The sequence below is a fragment of the Doryrhamphus excisus genome, chromosome 8 (assembly GCF_030265055.1).
Source record: "Doryrhamphus excisus isolate RoL2022-K1 chromosome 8, RoL_Dexc_1.0, whole genome shotgun sequence".
Classification (NCBI taxonomy): Eukaryota; Metazoa; Chordata; class Actinopteri; order Syngnathiformes; family Syngnathidae; genus Doryrhamphus; species Doryrhamphus excisus.
In genome coordinates this window covers 7894003-7909356 of record NC_080473.1, presented here as the reverse complement: position 1 = coordinate 7909356, position 15354 = coordinate 7894003, and the positions used below count along the sequence as shown (strand labels likewise).

At 40.4% G+C, this 15354-nt stretch overlaps 2 protein-coding genes and 1 long non-coding RNA gene across 5 annotated transcripts; 1 reads left to right on the top strand and 2 right to left on the bottom strand.

The window, feature by feature from the left end:
- Positions 1-688: 688 nt before the first annotated feature.
- poldip2 (polymerase (DNA-directed), delta interacting protein 2) lies at positions 689-8639 on the bottom strand. 2 transcript variants are annotated; one of them, XM_058080461.1, is made up of 11 exons: positions 8433-8639; positions 6180-6261; positions 5905-6002; positions 4875-4974; positions 3739-3814; positions 3099-3206; positions 2881-3017; positions 2748-2774; positions 1954-2079; positions 1635-1714; positions 689-1555 (listed from the first exon to the last, which is right to left on the bottom strand). In XM_058080461.1, exons 1-11 carry the CDS (start codon positions 8609-8611, stop codon positions 1441-1443), a joined length of 1128 nt encoding a protein of 375 aa, XP_057936444.1. In that variant the 5' UTR covers positions 8612-8639; the 3' UTR covers positions 689-1440. The 2 variants fall into 2 exon arrangements, with proteins under 2 accessions (XP_057936444.1, XP_057936445.1); XM_058080462.1 differs by having other exon boundaries at positions 6180-6255.
- A 178-nt stretch (positions 8640-8817) lies between these two features.
- LOC131134823 (uncharacterized) lies at positions 8818-14307 on the bottom strand. 2 transcript variants are annotated; one of them, XR_009131486.1, is made up of 3 exons: positions 14084-14307; positions 13145-13253; positions 8818-11100 (listed from the first exon to the last, which is right to left on the bottom strand). It is a non-coding gene; the product is annotated as an uncharacterized LOC131134823 (long non-coding RNA). The 2 variants fall into 2 exon arrangements; XR_009131485.1 differs by having other exon boundaries at positions 8823-10068; positions 14084-14304.
- tmem199 (transmembrane protein 199) lies at positions 9567-12176 on the top strand. The gene is made up of 6 exons (XM_058080463.1): positions 9567-10173; positions 10317-10390; positions 10595-10684; positions 10884-10926; positions 11009-11121; positions 11278-12176. The coding sequence occupies exons 1-6, from the start codon at positions 9990-9992 to the stop codon at positions 11371-11373; spliced, it is 600 nt and encodes a 199-aa protein (XP_057936446.1). The 5' UTR covers positions 9567-9989; the 3' UTR covers positions 11374-12176.
- Positions 14308-15354: the final 1047 nt, after the last annotated feature.

Below are 15354 nucleotides of genomic sequence, written 5' to 3'. Positions count from 1 at the left end.
ACTTCTTTTAACCCCATTTCCTGACTTCCTGTTCTTGTCTCGTCAAGTTTGTCATTTAAACAATAAATGGGCGTGGCTGGCCATGTCCTTTTTCAGTAGCCTATGAGAGAGCCGTGACAGATTAACTCTGCCTAGCAACAATAAGTCATCGTTGTGCTACATAGAGACATTTAGCATTTTGAGTGCATAAGTGCCTTCCAGCGTGAACTACAGCAAAATGCTGTCAGGGCATAAATGTTGTCAATAGTCGCCATTTGGCTACATCAGGGAAGTGGAGGGACCGACTCGAGTGGTTTCAAGCCATGGGAAAGGACAGAAAAAGGTGTCTACATTTTTGTCATTGTCATTCTTGTTTACTAGTGAGCTGCCATTATTTCAAGTTAGTCCCGCCCTTTCCTCTTAGAAAAGATGGAGGGAAGTGTCCACCACCCACATTTTTGTAGGTTTCAAGGCAATATCCAGGTATTGACATTCGCATTGCATTATGCCGTACTTACTCGGTGTGAACACACTTATGCACACAAACGACTGCTGAATCTCCATTAGCACACGATACTTACTCTTTTCCGTTTTGAATGCGTCAGTGATGCATTCAATGATGATAAACTGTGGCGACACCTGGTGGCAGAAAAAGCCATTACAACGTTATGCAAAAATTCAGCATTATAAAAACAAGGTATTGGCAGTGTGTATTTTTGAAAACATTTATTTCTTGGCTTTTAATTACATTCCTATTTACAGTATTTCAACCGGAAGTGTCGTTTCAAAACAAAAGTTTGTGTATTTGTTGGAAGTCAAACAGCTGGACGTGTGTCTTGTTTTAACATTTCACACACACACACACACACACACACACACACTTTGCATGTAAGACCTAATGCTTCTGGTGTTATTTAGAGATAACAGAAAGCACCTGATCACTGGTGTTTGTGTTTGATTCACATTTAGAAATTATACATTTTATTAATAGTCTCCAATCAATTACATTCTACTCACACACTTGACGAGGAAAGCAACACACCACAGCCACAGGGGCAACAGCTTCACAGGAATGGTGTGTTTTTCCATTCGCACCAACTTAGTTTTAAGGATTACCGTTTGCTTTTAAAATTGTTAACGGTTAAAACTGTTAAATAATACAAAGCACAGGCAGAAGTCCAACCAACCAAGAACTGTGCAGTTAATCGGATGATGGGAACATTCTATTTTTCAAAAACAGGCCTGCGTTAAGTCGTTGCAAGACAATCTGCTGCATTTGCAAAAAAAGAACCTGATCAGTGCTTTGCAATTTATATACGAATCCTGACCTGCTCTGCTCTGGGATGTTGCTTCCTCACCGCCCCCCCTCCCCCTTCAACAGGAGGCTATATTTAGTTGCGTACACTCAAAGGAAAAATGACTTGTTTTTGATACTGAAGCTGAGGCAAAGCTAGAAGGGACTTAGAATGTGTAGCCTGCAGGGGGAGCTTTGTCATCTTTGTTGCTCTCTAGGGAGAAAGGGGGAATGCGGACGTCAAAGCAGGATCCGTCCGTCCTCTCGATACGAAATGTTCCCCTAAAAAAAATAAAAACACAGAGCGGTGTGTTCAATGAATGTACGGACACTTATTGTGTTGTGTTTGGGAGAAACCTACCACATGTGACCGCTGGGGGACTGCAGAGAGACATGGCTGCTGTACTGAAATGCTGGCTGTTCTTTAGACAACACCGGCTCCTGTGATCACATACAGGTTTTTGTTACCACACCACGACATGCTCTGGTTTGGCCGTCTGGAACTAACAAGTTGAAACAATGGAAAACGCTTCCGTCCACAAACCAAGTGGGCACTTTTTCCAAGATAAGAACACAGTGACCGGGATTTATCGAGTTGGTTGACACATACGGGTTGTCGACATAAGCGTGTTCTACTGCATATGCTTGTATTTGCATGTCAAAGTGAAAGGTGTGCTGACCCTGCCCACCACCCCACGTCCTCGGACCGTCTCCAGTGTGCCAGAAAGACTGAAGATCCTCCAGTGTCTCTCTCTTAGTTGAACCACCTCATTTCCCAGGTTCTCCAAACGGATGCAGTACCGCCACTGACAAGACACAGCACACAGTTGATATATGAGAGTATACAGTAGGGGATTATCTAATTTTAACACCTTACAAAAATACCAACAGTCCAGAAATGATGGTAGGTTTATTGTAACCGATGATCACTAAGCACACACGTTAGTCCTGTCCCTTTAAGAAGTTTCTCCTAAGCTCAACTTATGTGGATAAACTTCCTCCTCACCATGCTCCAAGACCAAAAGAGATGTCAAGAACACCATCCCTGCTGTCAAACAGCGGTGGAGAAAAAAATCTCTTTGGGACTTCTGTGCTGAGCGTATATGATGACATCATTGAGACTCGTCCATGAGAACTACACAACACTTGAAGATGGGTCATGTGTGGTTCATAATGAACCAATTCCATTCCAGCTAAATATAATGGAGTCTAATGTCATACATTCTATTCTGTTTATGTTTCAGTAAACGCTGCTGAAAGGCTCAGAGGTATAAACTTCTCAGCTGCTTCACTATTACACTGAAAGGAGAAGCTCTCCGATCTCGTTGTACATCCGTATAATGACAATAAAGGCCATTCGGATTCTGATTCTACCCCTACCTGGAGCACAAGAACTGCCAAGATGTTCATTAGTGTTACTGATTTAGTAGGCATGTGTGGGTAAACCTGCTTCAAATTATGTTCTTGAACTCACCCAATACACGTGGGAGTTTTGGCCTTCCTGAATAAAAGACAGAAAATCACAGTTATACCAGCATGGCAACACAACATGATGAACGCTCAGCGGTAGCACCTGAGCAATACGCATCATAACGTTCTTTAGTTACCCTCATGCCCATGTAGAAAGGGATGACGGTGACACGGATGTTCTCCGTGGTCTCCCTGTGGACATCGGAGAGCTCCAACCAGGGGTGGTTCTTTTCTTGCCATGCCTTCAGGGTGTCCCTGGGTATGAATGGAGGCGCTGAGGTAGACGTAGAACGATAAGGCACATTCATAAATGTCACAAAAGAGAGGACAAAGGGACCGCGTGAGGCGTGCTTACATTTGGTAGGGTTGTACATGAGGAAGCGCTCAAACAGCTCATGCTGGATGGGGATCTGCTCTGCAGAGTTGTAAGGCAGGATGTCTTCATGGCTCACATAATCCAGACCTGATAGACACCAAACACAGATACTGTGATTTATGCTGACATCCCTCCGACTGGCGGACCTGCGTCGGTGTACGTGGTTGTCGACATAACTGAAAATAGCCATTGCTTGCACACTTACTTGTGACTTAAGCCAGAAAGCTGAGGAGAATGGGCGATAATAAAGGCTTTTATAACGTACGGCAGTTAGTTGACTTGTTGTTTTACGCCACTAGAGCAAAAATTTAATAGGACGAGGGTTCCTTGTTGCCCCTCCCGCCATTCTTCCTTTGTTTTTATCGATTTCGACATCATTAGAACGCAACAATAATGACGTTAATAAGAACACAGGGGACCAGAACTCAGTTGGTCGACATGGTTGGCTGTCGACACAAACAAGGTGGCCTTCAGTGGGTTCCATTGTAACGGAACATGCTGGGCTCACCGATAGAATGTGAACAATGTGTCTTGCATTGAGTCAGACTTCCATATCTAGCGCTGCTTATCAGTAGAAACTGAACCAGCACATAGCAGATATAAATCAAAGATGTCATACCGGGGATGGCGTACAGTGCTCTGCTGTCATCATGGTTGGCCAGAAATGTCACTGCCTCCGTCTGGGACCGTTGAGACTGTCAATGAAACAAGGATACATTTTTTAAAGGACAGTAGATATGGAATTTACGAATTTACAGCACTTTTACGTCTTTGATAAAGTGCTTTTCCACCACATTTTTCAACAGCTGCGACTACCTACCAAGTTGAAAAATTGCAGGGTGAGTGCTGCCCATATTATTGAAAAAGCAGGGGAGAAAGGTTTTTAAGGAGCATGTGAGGGAATAAGCCTCCACAATGTATCATATTGCTTTTTTTTTTTAAATCACATAAATATTGGATCCAGAGGGGCTCTGTGCATTTTGATCATGGTTTTGCTACATGCATCAACATTCATTCATTTTCTACGGGTGTGCTGGAGCCTATCCCAGCTGTCTTAGGGGAAGAGGCGAGGTACACCATGGACTGGTGGCCAACCAATCACAGGGCACGTATAGACAAACAACCATTCACACTCACATTCATGCCTATGGACAATTTGGAGTTGCCAATTAACCTAGCATGTTTTTGGAATGTGGGAGGAAACCCATGCATGCACGGGGAGCACATGCAAACTCCACATAGAGATGGCCGAGGGTGGAATTGAACTCGGGTCTCCTAGCTGTGAGGCCTGCGTGCTAACCACTCACTCACTCACTCACATCTGATCAAGCTCCATGTGCAATATTAAGGCTCTAAGTGCAATATATTAAGTTCTAAGTGAAGTATTTCTATAATGCCTCATATTAACTCACTAGCAAGATCTCATAGTGTATAGACTGGTCATATATTTCATCTCATTTAATATTATCTGCAAACTGTATTTGTATATAACTCTGGGTAAAATTGTTGATTTGTTAATACTTGTTGTTTATATTGTTTATTTTTTATATATATATTGTGTATTTTGTACTGCTTAACTGTTTCTGTATTCTTGCCGCTGTGCAATGCAAATTTCCCCACTGAGGGACGAATAAAGGCATATCTTATCTTATTTGCAGCCACATGCATCAACAACTGTGCTTAAATGTGGTTATTCTGTAATGCAACATGTAACCACTAGATGTCACTAGAGACCACACAAACACAGTGACTTACAATGTGAGGGCAGTCTCTGGTATCGATCAGAACTTGGTAGTACGTGTGCGTCTTGCCCTTTACTTCCTTTGAGCCGTGGGCACCAGGGTGTTCGGGTTTGCTGGGATAACAAACAATTAAAAAACAACAAAACGGTCGCATGTTACACCGGAGCCACAACTAGCCTAAATCCCTTAAACCAGGGGTGCTCACACTTTTTCAGCATGCGAGCTACTTTTAAAATGACCGAGTCAAAATGATCTACCCACTACAAAAATGCAAAACATCTATTTATTTTCAAATGTATTGAGGATTATTTGTACGTACAATGTATGTTGATGTACCTTACATAACAAAATTAGCCAATATTGCAAAGCACACATAATTAACTATTAACATATTTTGTAATTACCTGAGTTTACTTTGATGACTTGCACTGAATTGAACCAGCCAGGGATGCATAGTCCGGACAGTAGCTGCTGATAGCCAGCCTCAAGCACACTTCCAAATGTTTATCAGTTATGAATAATATCCGTATCATAATATCCGTATAATATTCCATATCCGTATGGAAGTGATATGTTTTTGCCTTTTTACTTGGTCCAGCTCCTTCACTCATTTTAGTGACCATAAACTTTAGCGAGGGCTTTAAAATCTCGCAATTCGCCGACTAGCTTAGCACTTTGCATCGTTGTTTACGCATGAGCGGTGACCTAAAGGTCAAAATTCAGTTGTCATCTGATTGGTTGTCCTGTATGTCAATCAAGTAACGGGGATGGGTGATAGGCTGACATCGTAAGTTCTGCTGCACTTAGAGACGTTGTTTGATTTGATTGGTCGCCCGAAGGGCAACATTCAGTTGTCATCTGAATGGCTGCCCTGTATATCAATCAAGTGACGGCATTGATGCTAGGATGATATTTTTTTAATGTCACGCCGCGATCGACCAGCGATCGACCAGTACCACCTCCGCGATCGACCGGTAGATCGCGATCGACTTAATGAGCACCCCTGCCTTAAACTATGTGCGCCAACTAGAATGGCCTTTTACCTGTCGGACATCGGGGGTGTAATGTCTCTGTCGTAGAGTCGAGCGTGCCATGGGAACAAGACAATACCTCTGTAGCCAAACACGCTGTGGAGAAATAACTGGAGAAGATAACACAGACCCAGATGGATGATAAGTTAGAGTAGCCATGCTAAGCTGAATTATGAAAACATCTAAACAAACAGCCTCAACACTAGACGATGATCCAAGTATGTAAAGAATGACCTATAATTTAACTCAACCACATGCCTGTGCGTGGAAGTGAGGTAACCAATTACCTGTCCCGTTTCATATTTGCCGTGCTGCTTCAGAGCCTCAAACACGCCCACAGTCTCCAAAATCTTCCCTTCAGGCCTGTTCCTGCCAAATAGAGGCAACATCAAGCAGTGTTTTCCATGCAGCACATTCATTCATTCATTCGTGTGGCAGCTCGCCACCAATTCATTTGGACCACCACATAGTTTTTGAGCTGCCTATTAAGAGTTCCCCGTGTTTATGTTTGAAAACATCCACTTCCAGTTTGTGTGTGTATTGCAATAGGCAATATTATTTGCATGTATAATTGCTGGCATTGTTGTGTGAATGCTGAGAAGCAAGACTTCTCTAAATCACACATTTACTGTAATTTACTGTAAATTTACTGCAATTCATTGTACAGGGTAACATGGCATAGGAGGTCGCCTGGTTGTTTTTAAAGCCGATGGTTTGGCTGGTTCGATCCTTGATGAAGCTATAATTATTCTACTTATTTTTATATTTCAACATTCAGTGAGCAGTTTTGCTTTCCCACATTAGAAATCCTGTTTTAAGTTTGTTAAAATTGACATTAAATGGCGCCCCCTACTGTGAAAAATATTTACTTTTTTTCCCATTACTGCAATGTTGTACTTCTACAGGGCGTCATGGCTAAGGTGGTAGTAACTGAGTAATATTTCTACAATCACAATCATTTTTACGCTTTAGCATTTAGTTTAAACTATTCCCTTCTCAAGGTTTCTTTTTCCCTAATGGGTTTTGAGTTTATCCTTGCCTGGATGGTGGTTCAGATCAGGGTATGTCGTCTATCATCTACTGTTGTCTACTGTTGCCTGCTTGTTGAGCCCTTTGAGGCTCATTTTGTGATTAAGGGCTATATAAATAAACTTGACTTGACTCCTTTTTTCCCCATTTCAACATTTCAAATTCCACCGTTTTTGTCTACTAACTGCTTGCACACCATTCCAAAATCAGCTCTTTCAGGACTTTTCAATTGTCAATATTTTGTGTGACATTTTTTTCCATTGAAAGTGAATGGACAATATAAATGTGGCCCACTATTACATTTCACATTACATGTAACATCCTGTGAGTGGTCTGTGAGCGAACTGTGAGTGGTCATCTCCAAACCTGATGACTGCTGTTTTGATGGATGAAGAGATTTCCAACACATTTCTAGGATATTTCAGCATTCATTCTACATGTCAGTTCAGCATCAACATGCAAATTCTATTGAAATCGCTTAATATGGTTTCGATTAGTATTCTGTTGATATGCACCCGACGGGCCAAAGCTGGTGTGGCATCGATCCCAACGGGCATGGTGCCAACAGAGTGTGACAAAATTTGAGCGGGCAAACAGAGATGCTACTTAGTCGAAACATTGTTATTATAGTGTGTAACCACCAGCCCTATTGAAACCATTTACGTGATCCCACAGGAGTGTAAATCCTGTTTTCTTGTAATCTAAATCACAACTTTGACAGGATTGCATTAAAAAAAATTTCATCTTTCACCCCCCCACACACACACACACTTGAGTGTACATAGCAGCACAGACAACAACAGCTGGTCACTTTGAATTTAAAAAAAAAAAACAGGAATACTTCTCTGCTTCCTGCAAAGCTAATCGCTTAGAACAGCGATGAAGAGTGAGGATTAATAAGTAGCAATTTAATATTACACTGTTTTGATTTCAGGTTATTTTCATATCAAAAGGTTAATACACATGTATAATATGTAGACAACATGATTTTCAAGAACAGGATGAAAAACAGAACCAGAGAAGCACCTGCCAAGCACTCATTCACTGCAGTATACTGTGCATTGTAGCTGACTTAGCATGAGTGACTGGAGAAAACTAAACCTATGTAGTTTATGTTGAAGCAATGGCAACAAATGGGTGTCAAATCTACTAAAGAAAGTACTACTACGTTACACTCTACTGTACTTTGTGTGAATGCGACTGCCCCCACACCCCGCCTTCACATCAATCACTTTGCTTTCCTTTTCTTTGACACACTGCCATCAGAAGCGTGTGTCTCGCACTTTGAGAGATATAATGGAGGTAACACGCGTTCGGTGGCAAACCAACTATAAACCCAATCTGTAAAAATAGACTATATATACATGTTTGCAAATTTAGCAAAGAGTGTGGGTACTACTTTGACTTGAGCATAATATGACGGGAGTCCCCACTGTGCGACAAACTCCAGCATAGCTAAAGCCTTTAGCTTGTTAGCATTGACAGGTGAGGACACAGCACGTTTAGCTTACCGTGACGACATAAACCTTGTCTGTTGAGCCACACCGTACATTCCACAGGTTCGGCATTCTAACAGGGGTCTACACACGTCGAACCTGCTGTCAGCGACACTAAGTATTCTATGTGCTTGTTTCTTGCTGTATTTACTCAGAGTGCTCAACAATCCCCTGCGTAGCGCACAGGCAGCCATCTTGGTGGTGACACGCTGCTACGCACGGTCATCTGGGTATCAATGCTGCATTCAAGGACATTATATAGTAGGCACAGTTACTGCGATCACTGTGAAAACGAGCACAAGTGTCTTTTTTGCTGGTATGAGACATGTCTTAACATCATTGTTTCTTAAGATTGTTTATTTTCATTCCACTGTGTGCAGAGCAGTTTTTAATTAGAGTTGTCGAGCCCTTTGTCGTACTTTTTAATTAATCCTATAGTCAGACAACATGCCATGCGATTATGTATCATGCTAAATTCTCCATTTGTGAGCTAAATTGAATATTATATGCAAAATGGCCTGTATATTTTGTTGTTGGTGTGTTGGGTGACTTACTCGAGTTTGGATTTTTTGTTTTTGGCGAAAGCACCTTGAGTGTAAAAACTTTTACGGGGAACATTGAAGGCATCGAACATTCACGTGGACTGAGGCAAGGAATACGTAATACATGTTTTACATTTACGCGTATTATAAAATATATTTACACAATTGAACGCGTGATTTGTCACGGGATAAACAACATAACACAAAATGATTTACTTCATTATTTTCTGCAGTGTAGGACCACAACTGTCACCGGAACTGACACACACTGCGCATGCGTACTTTGGCGGCCATCTTTGGTCATAGTTTGTTTTGGACCGTCTTAGCAAGTCGTCACAAATATCAAAGTCCGTTCTACAACGTCTCCATGTCTATGAATTCATTCTCACCATGTGTTTAACAAAGTTGACACATAATGTGTCGCATGTGTTTGACACTTTGGGATAAAGGGAGGTGATGAGGTCGGAACTGATAAGATTGGGGATAGAAGAAAATGTTTATTTTTAATTGTAGCAGAGCAGGGAAAGGATCTGACTACAAAGAACTGTAACACTACGCATGCGCGCTGGTTGAACTAAATACTAAGTGCGTCAGAACACAAAAAGCAACACGGCAAACCCGGAAGTAATACAAAAATAAGCGAATAAAACCAGAAGTATAGCACAAAAGCGAATACAAACAACCAGTAACAACGGCCAAACTCAGAGTGTGACAGAAATAACTCAAATGATTACTGAACACGAGTGAAAGGACGCATCAAAGGAAATTGTCAGGGTCGTTTAATCGTAACTTAGTGTGGACAATCATGGTGTAAATGCAGCCAAGACACTACTGAAAGGGGGCGATAATGCACCACGTGATGTATGCCAACATAAAAAAAACGAAGAAGACAGCCATATCGAGTGACGTCACACTGTTTTAGCCGTTCGACCATTTTTTGTACTTCCGCTGGCAGAGGTCGTTATTAACTGTCTATATGTTGTATTTTATAAAAGATCGGTAGCCTATTCAGCCGGCGTTTGAGGAAGTTATGGCGTCCGCCTTCGTCGTCGGAGATCAGTTCAAGATTCGTGTGACAGAACTGTTGGAAAAGCCGGACTCTTCACTGCCTGAAGCATTGAGACAGAAACTGAGTATTATGTTAGAAAAGACAGGACAAACAACGCTGCCTTTCAGCATAGCGAGACAATTAAAGACGTATCTAAAGGATCAAGGTAAATGTATTAGTTTGTATTTGTTTTTCATACATAATTATATTTCTGGAGCTACTCTTACATTCTGCAATTCAATGCAATAAAATACACGAATCTGTTACCTGCATGAAGTCATATTGTATATTTCTATTTTTTTTGTTCAGGGCATCCTTTTTATTTGCATGAATTATTGGAGGATAGTTCACTGCATCTACCTGAGATTGTCAAGCCCCCCAGAGTAAGTTGCATAAAGTTTATTGAATTATACTGTCAATATATGGGGACGTTGACTGCCCAGCCACTCCTGTAGTAGTTGAAATAATGTAATTAGCATACATATTGATGGGGTGAATTGTGAAGGAGCATGCATGCGTGCAACAGTACAATTTAATAAGTATATTGTGTACTCTGCTAGAGAAAATAACTCCTTTTTTTATTCCAGAACCCTGAGCTGGTCGCACGCTTGGATCGCATTAAAGCCAGGCTAGCAAATGAAGAATACAACAAGATGACACGTAATGTAAACAATCAGGTAAATGCTATTTTGTGCAAATGTTGCTTTTATTGAGCCGCACTTCCGACACCCCTGGTATACAGACTTTGCAATGGGTTGGGTAAATCATAAAAATGAAAAATAATGTAATTGTATAATTTTGTGTTCATGTATTTGCATCACCCCCTATACTTTGCAAAAGAATACATGTCATGACCATCTTTTCACTGATCTTCAGGAAATGAACCGAAATGGAACACTGGCAGATTTTGGTCGGGAAGGTTAGTGTGCTGTAGAAATGTAACATTGTCATTTAATCTGTACCGCTTATCTGTAATTCAAGTGATTTTTGATTGTGCACAGTGCGATCAGCAAAAGCCGTGGTTGTGACCGTTTTCAACTTCCTGGTGACGATTGTTGCTACGTTCGCCTGCTCCTACATGGGTAGTCAGTACCTGTTCACAGAAACGACAGCCGTATGTAAAACTCCTGTTTCATACACAGTAAGCCAAAATTGAACTAGCTTGTCAACACATTGGATTTCTCAACACGGTGTCAAAAGGAATATGTATGCGTATGCTGAAGTTTCCAACAGTTCTTTAACGCTCATTATTTATTTTTTTTATTTCCAGCGAGTTGTGTCTGCTGTGATCGCAACTTCTGTAGTCGGGCTTGCAGAGCTGTTCGTCCTGGTCCGGACCATGGAGGGAGAACTCGGGGAACCCTAGCACCGAAGTTCACCGAGTGTCATGGCAGATACATGAATACAAATGAGAAACAATTGGCGCCTAACACTCACAATTACGAGTGTGCTTGAATGCCTCACGGTGCAAGGAGAACAGAGCAGAAAGGAGACAGAGCATGAAGTTGTTCATCGCAATGTGTGCATTATACCGTATGAACAATAAGTAGGTTTGATGATTATGAGGCATTATCGTTGGTTGTATGTATTTTTGTACCATCGTGATTGTTGAACTTTCCCCTTCAATTTGGCATTATAATTAATATGCAGATTTAAACCCTTGGAGTTATGTTGGATGATTACTTATTTATCAGTGTTAATGTGAAACTATCAAAATGTGACCATGCAAAATACACATTTGACCCAAAAGTATATAATAAACCAATTTAGTATGTTCAATATTTCAAGTTAAGACTAACAGGTTTATGTTTTTTTAATTGTGCAGGAGTACAGGTTACATGGCTTCAGCTTAAATGTCTAAAAAGTTTGGTAACCACCGGTTTAAGTCATAGTGGTATCAAACCGATCTCGATACAGGTACATGTATTGTGGCACCCCTGATATTCATCTGTGTGTTCTTCTGCTGCATGCATATAATTTTCATTTTAGTACTGAATTAATCATTTCTGGGGGGTGCATCGTACGGAAGGTTGTAACAGAACCTCGGACCATGTGCATCATTTTCTGAAACCACATCTGGGTCATTCTTTTAGACAGACACTGCAGTAAAAAATGAACTTGAAATTCCTATGATCATTGTATTTGTATGAATAAATACATCAAGTTGCATATTGCGGTCTGTCTTTATTGTGATCATGACATGCTTGCTAAATGTAAGCTTAAGTATCTATTTCCTGGATATGTTACGAGGGTAAACGATTACAATGTGGTCTGCATAATAAATATGAGTCGTACATTCATTGTTTCTACATATTCCCATGAAAACGTGGGTCTGAATGTTAGCATGCTAACACCTGCCATAATGTCACTACATGTATACAGGCCTACCTCTGAAAATGCTAAACATGTTAGTATATGGTAAATGGTCTTTCATATGTATAGCGTTTTTCCACCTCCACTTTGACACTGTTAGCGCATTTACCCACTGATGACACAGCATCAGGAAAAACCCAGGGTTCATTATCTTGCCCGAGGATACTTCGATATGATCGCAGGAGGATCAAACCCACAACATTCCCGTTGGGAAACGACCACAACCACCTGATTCATGTCACCCAATTATATATATTATATAATTATCTCAGCATGCTAACACTAACGTGATAGTGCTACGTATCTGCTTCAGTTCATATTTATGAAAATTGAAATAAAATGTTAGTATGCTAGCAACGGCAACACCTAAAATAATAGTGTCTACCTATGACAATGGATAAAAATGCTATTATGCTAATGTTAATCAAGTTAGCGAATGTTAATATGCGAATGCTAACACTTAGCATGATAGTGCTAATTTTTTATATAAGCGTCTTTCCACGACATTGGATAAAAATGCTACTATGCTAATATTAGCATACTATCACCTAGCATGATAGTGCTGTTTATACCAATGTCTACCCATGGAAACAACTACAAATGCTAGTATGCCAATATTAGCATGCTAACACCTACCGTAATCGCAAAGTACAGGAAGGCTAAATGTTTCGAACAAGTGCTCAGAGCATTTCTTGGTGGAGTTGCATGCAAAAACACTGAAAATGGTCCTCTCTCGCAATGTTAGAGAATCCTTAAAATAATACCTGGATCCAGATGATGATCAGGATCATCTTTGGCCAGTCTCCGGCTCCAAAATCAGCACATCACATGCTTGCCCTCCATTACGTTTATCAAATTGCTGGTACTTCTTCTCTGCCGACAGATGGGACAGTAATTGGATCTGTGACAGCGACTGCTTCGAAGTGATCATATCGCCAACAACACGTTTACAAAAAGATTACTGCCTTTGATCAACAACTTCAAAACAAGACAAGGACGATCTGTTTTCCGATATCAATCCCTATTTTTTGAAAACTATTCTCCTGTTATGAGTGGGGAGGGGGGGATTAAAAGCTGTAACTACATCTGGAGGGAAACTAAAGTATTTTCCTGAATTCTGAGATTTGACACCCAGATTAAAGGTTTATTGGAAGATTACTTGGTATTAAAGATGATTGTGATATGGAGAGATCACTGTCCACTGCACTGTCAGTCATATTTGTCCATGTATTATACCTCTCATGTAATATTTTTCTAACTTAAATCCAAGCAGAATTACAGGACATGTAAGCTGATAGACCCTAAAGCTCTTTCTTTAATTTAGCTCTTATTTTTCATTAGTTCCTTCCGCCTGCCTACTGTATATAACCCCCCTGATACCTACAAAGTAGAGAGATTTAAAATATATTTATATATATTTTGACTAAAAATAATTATTCCTGTCATGGTATCGTCCTTGAAGGAATCATTTTTAATCTGGATGTTTTGAAAAGTAATTCTGACAAGGCCACAGCATTAGACACGACAGGGTTCATATTAGAACATAAAAACAAACGTTAGCAGATGCAGCCCGACATGCTGCACAGTAGCAATAAAGGCTGCTAATTGTAATTTATTACTAGATACAAAATTCTAAATCATGTCTCACTGAAAGACTAAAACAGTTAGCCTACTACAAACACAAGGAAATACACAAAACCTACCGTCATTTCATTCCCCCAAACAAGGCAGCACAGGCGACCACGGCAATAGCGAACTACACACTTTTGGAAACAAGCTAATTAGCCCAGCTGTGCACCCCTCCCGCTGGTGATGCGTTAATGGGACCAAAGACTGTAGGACCTTTGCATTTCCCATTCCCCATTACACAACTACAGTGGTTCCCAAACTTTTTACAGTCACATACCCCTTCAGACATTTGACTTGAAGCCATGTACACCCTACTCCTGCACACGTTTTATGTTAATTAACTTGAAATATTGAAGATAATTAATTGGTTCATTCATTTTAAATGTGTATTTTATTTGTCACGATAGAGTATCCATGTCCGTCCAAAAGTAAATTTGTTTAACTTTGATGTCTGTTATAAGATATACATTTTTATAACGTTGTATTACTTTTATGAGCAACAAGTGGTTGGTTTTGTAAATATCACGTGATTTGGGCTGCACGTGCACGTGTGGGTGTGTTTCCTGTGATTTCTAAGTGTCCCTGAATGCAGCGGCAACTCGTGCCCGAGAAGTTACGTGATGCATTTGATTCGTGATTCACCATTTTTAGCAAACGCTAGCTCAGCACTGCGCCGCTCGGGGATCAATTACAACACCAATATGAATGAAATCTTCAATATGAAACACTTATAATGCACAAAGTAATCATTCAAACGTACTTATTTGTTGATATGTTGCACACTGAGCAAGGAACAACCTGGCGTTCTGTCTACTTCCTGCTTGGGTGCCCCTCGTGACGTGAGGTGTTCATGCCTTCTCGTAATTATGAGTTTTAGGCGCTTATGGCACCCCACCTTGGGAACCAAGGCACTAGTATAAACATTCAGCGGTTATCTGTTAGCATGCTATTTCCGTGCTGTCTAAGTTAATATAATATTAATGGCCAGGCAAGAGTTTAGCAACGGTTGATTTTTTAAATTATGAAAAAAAAAACATTTACTCATTCAATACCAAAGATGTATTTCTATGGAAAAAGAGGTGATGATGTAAGTGCACAATGTTTCCTGCAGTTTTAAGCTGTAAAAGCGACCACAAAGTGGACGAAGTGATGCTTTTTAGGGAAATATTAATAATGCACATCCAAATGTGAAAGTTGTAAATAGTTCAAGGTGTTATATTTGTAAATAAATTGTTATTGTGATGTAAAATAACATTTTTTTTCTATTGTGGTATAGTTGTTTGGATATTTGAGCTGTCACTCAAGCAGAACAAATGTGAAAGTTATGCTTGAAATATGGATTTAT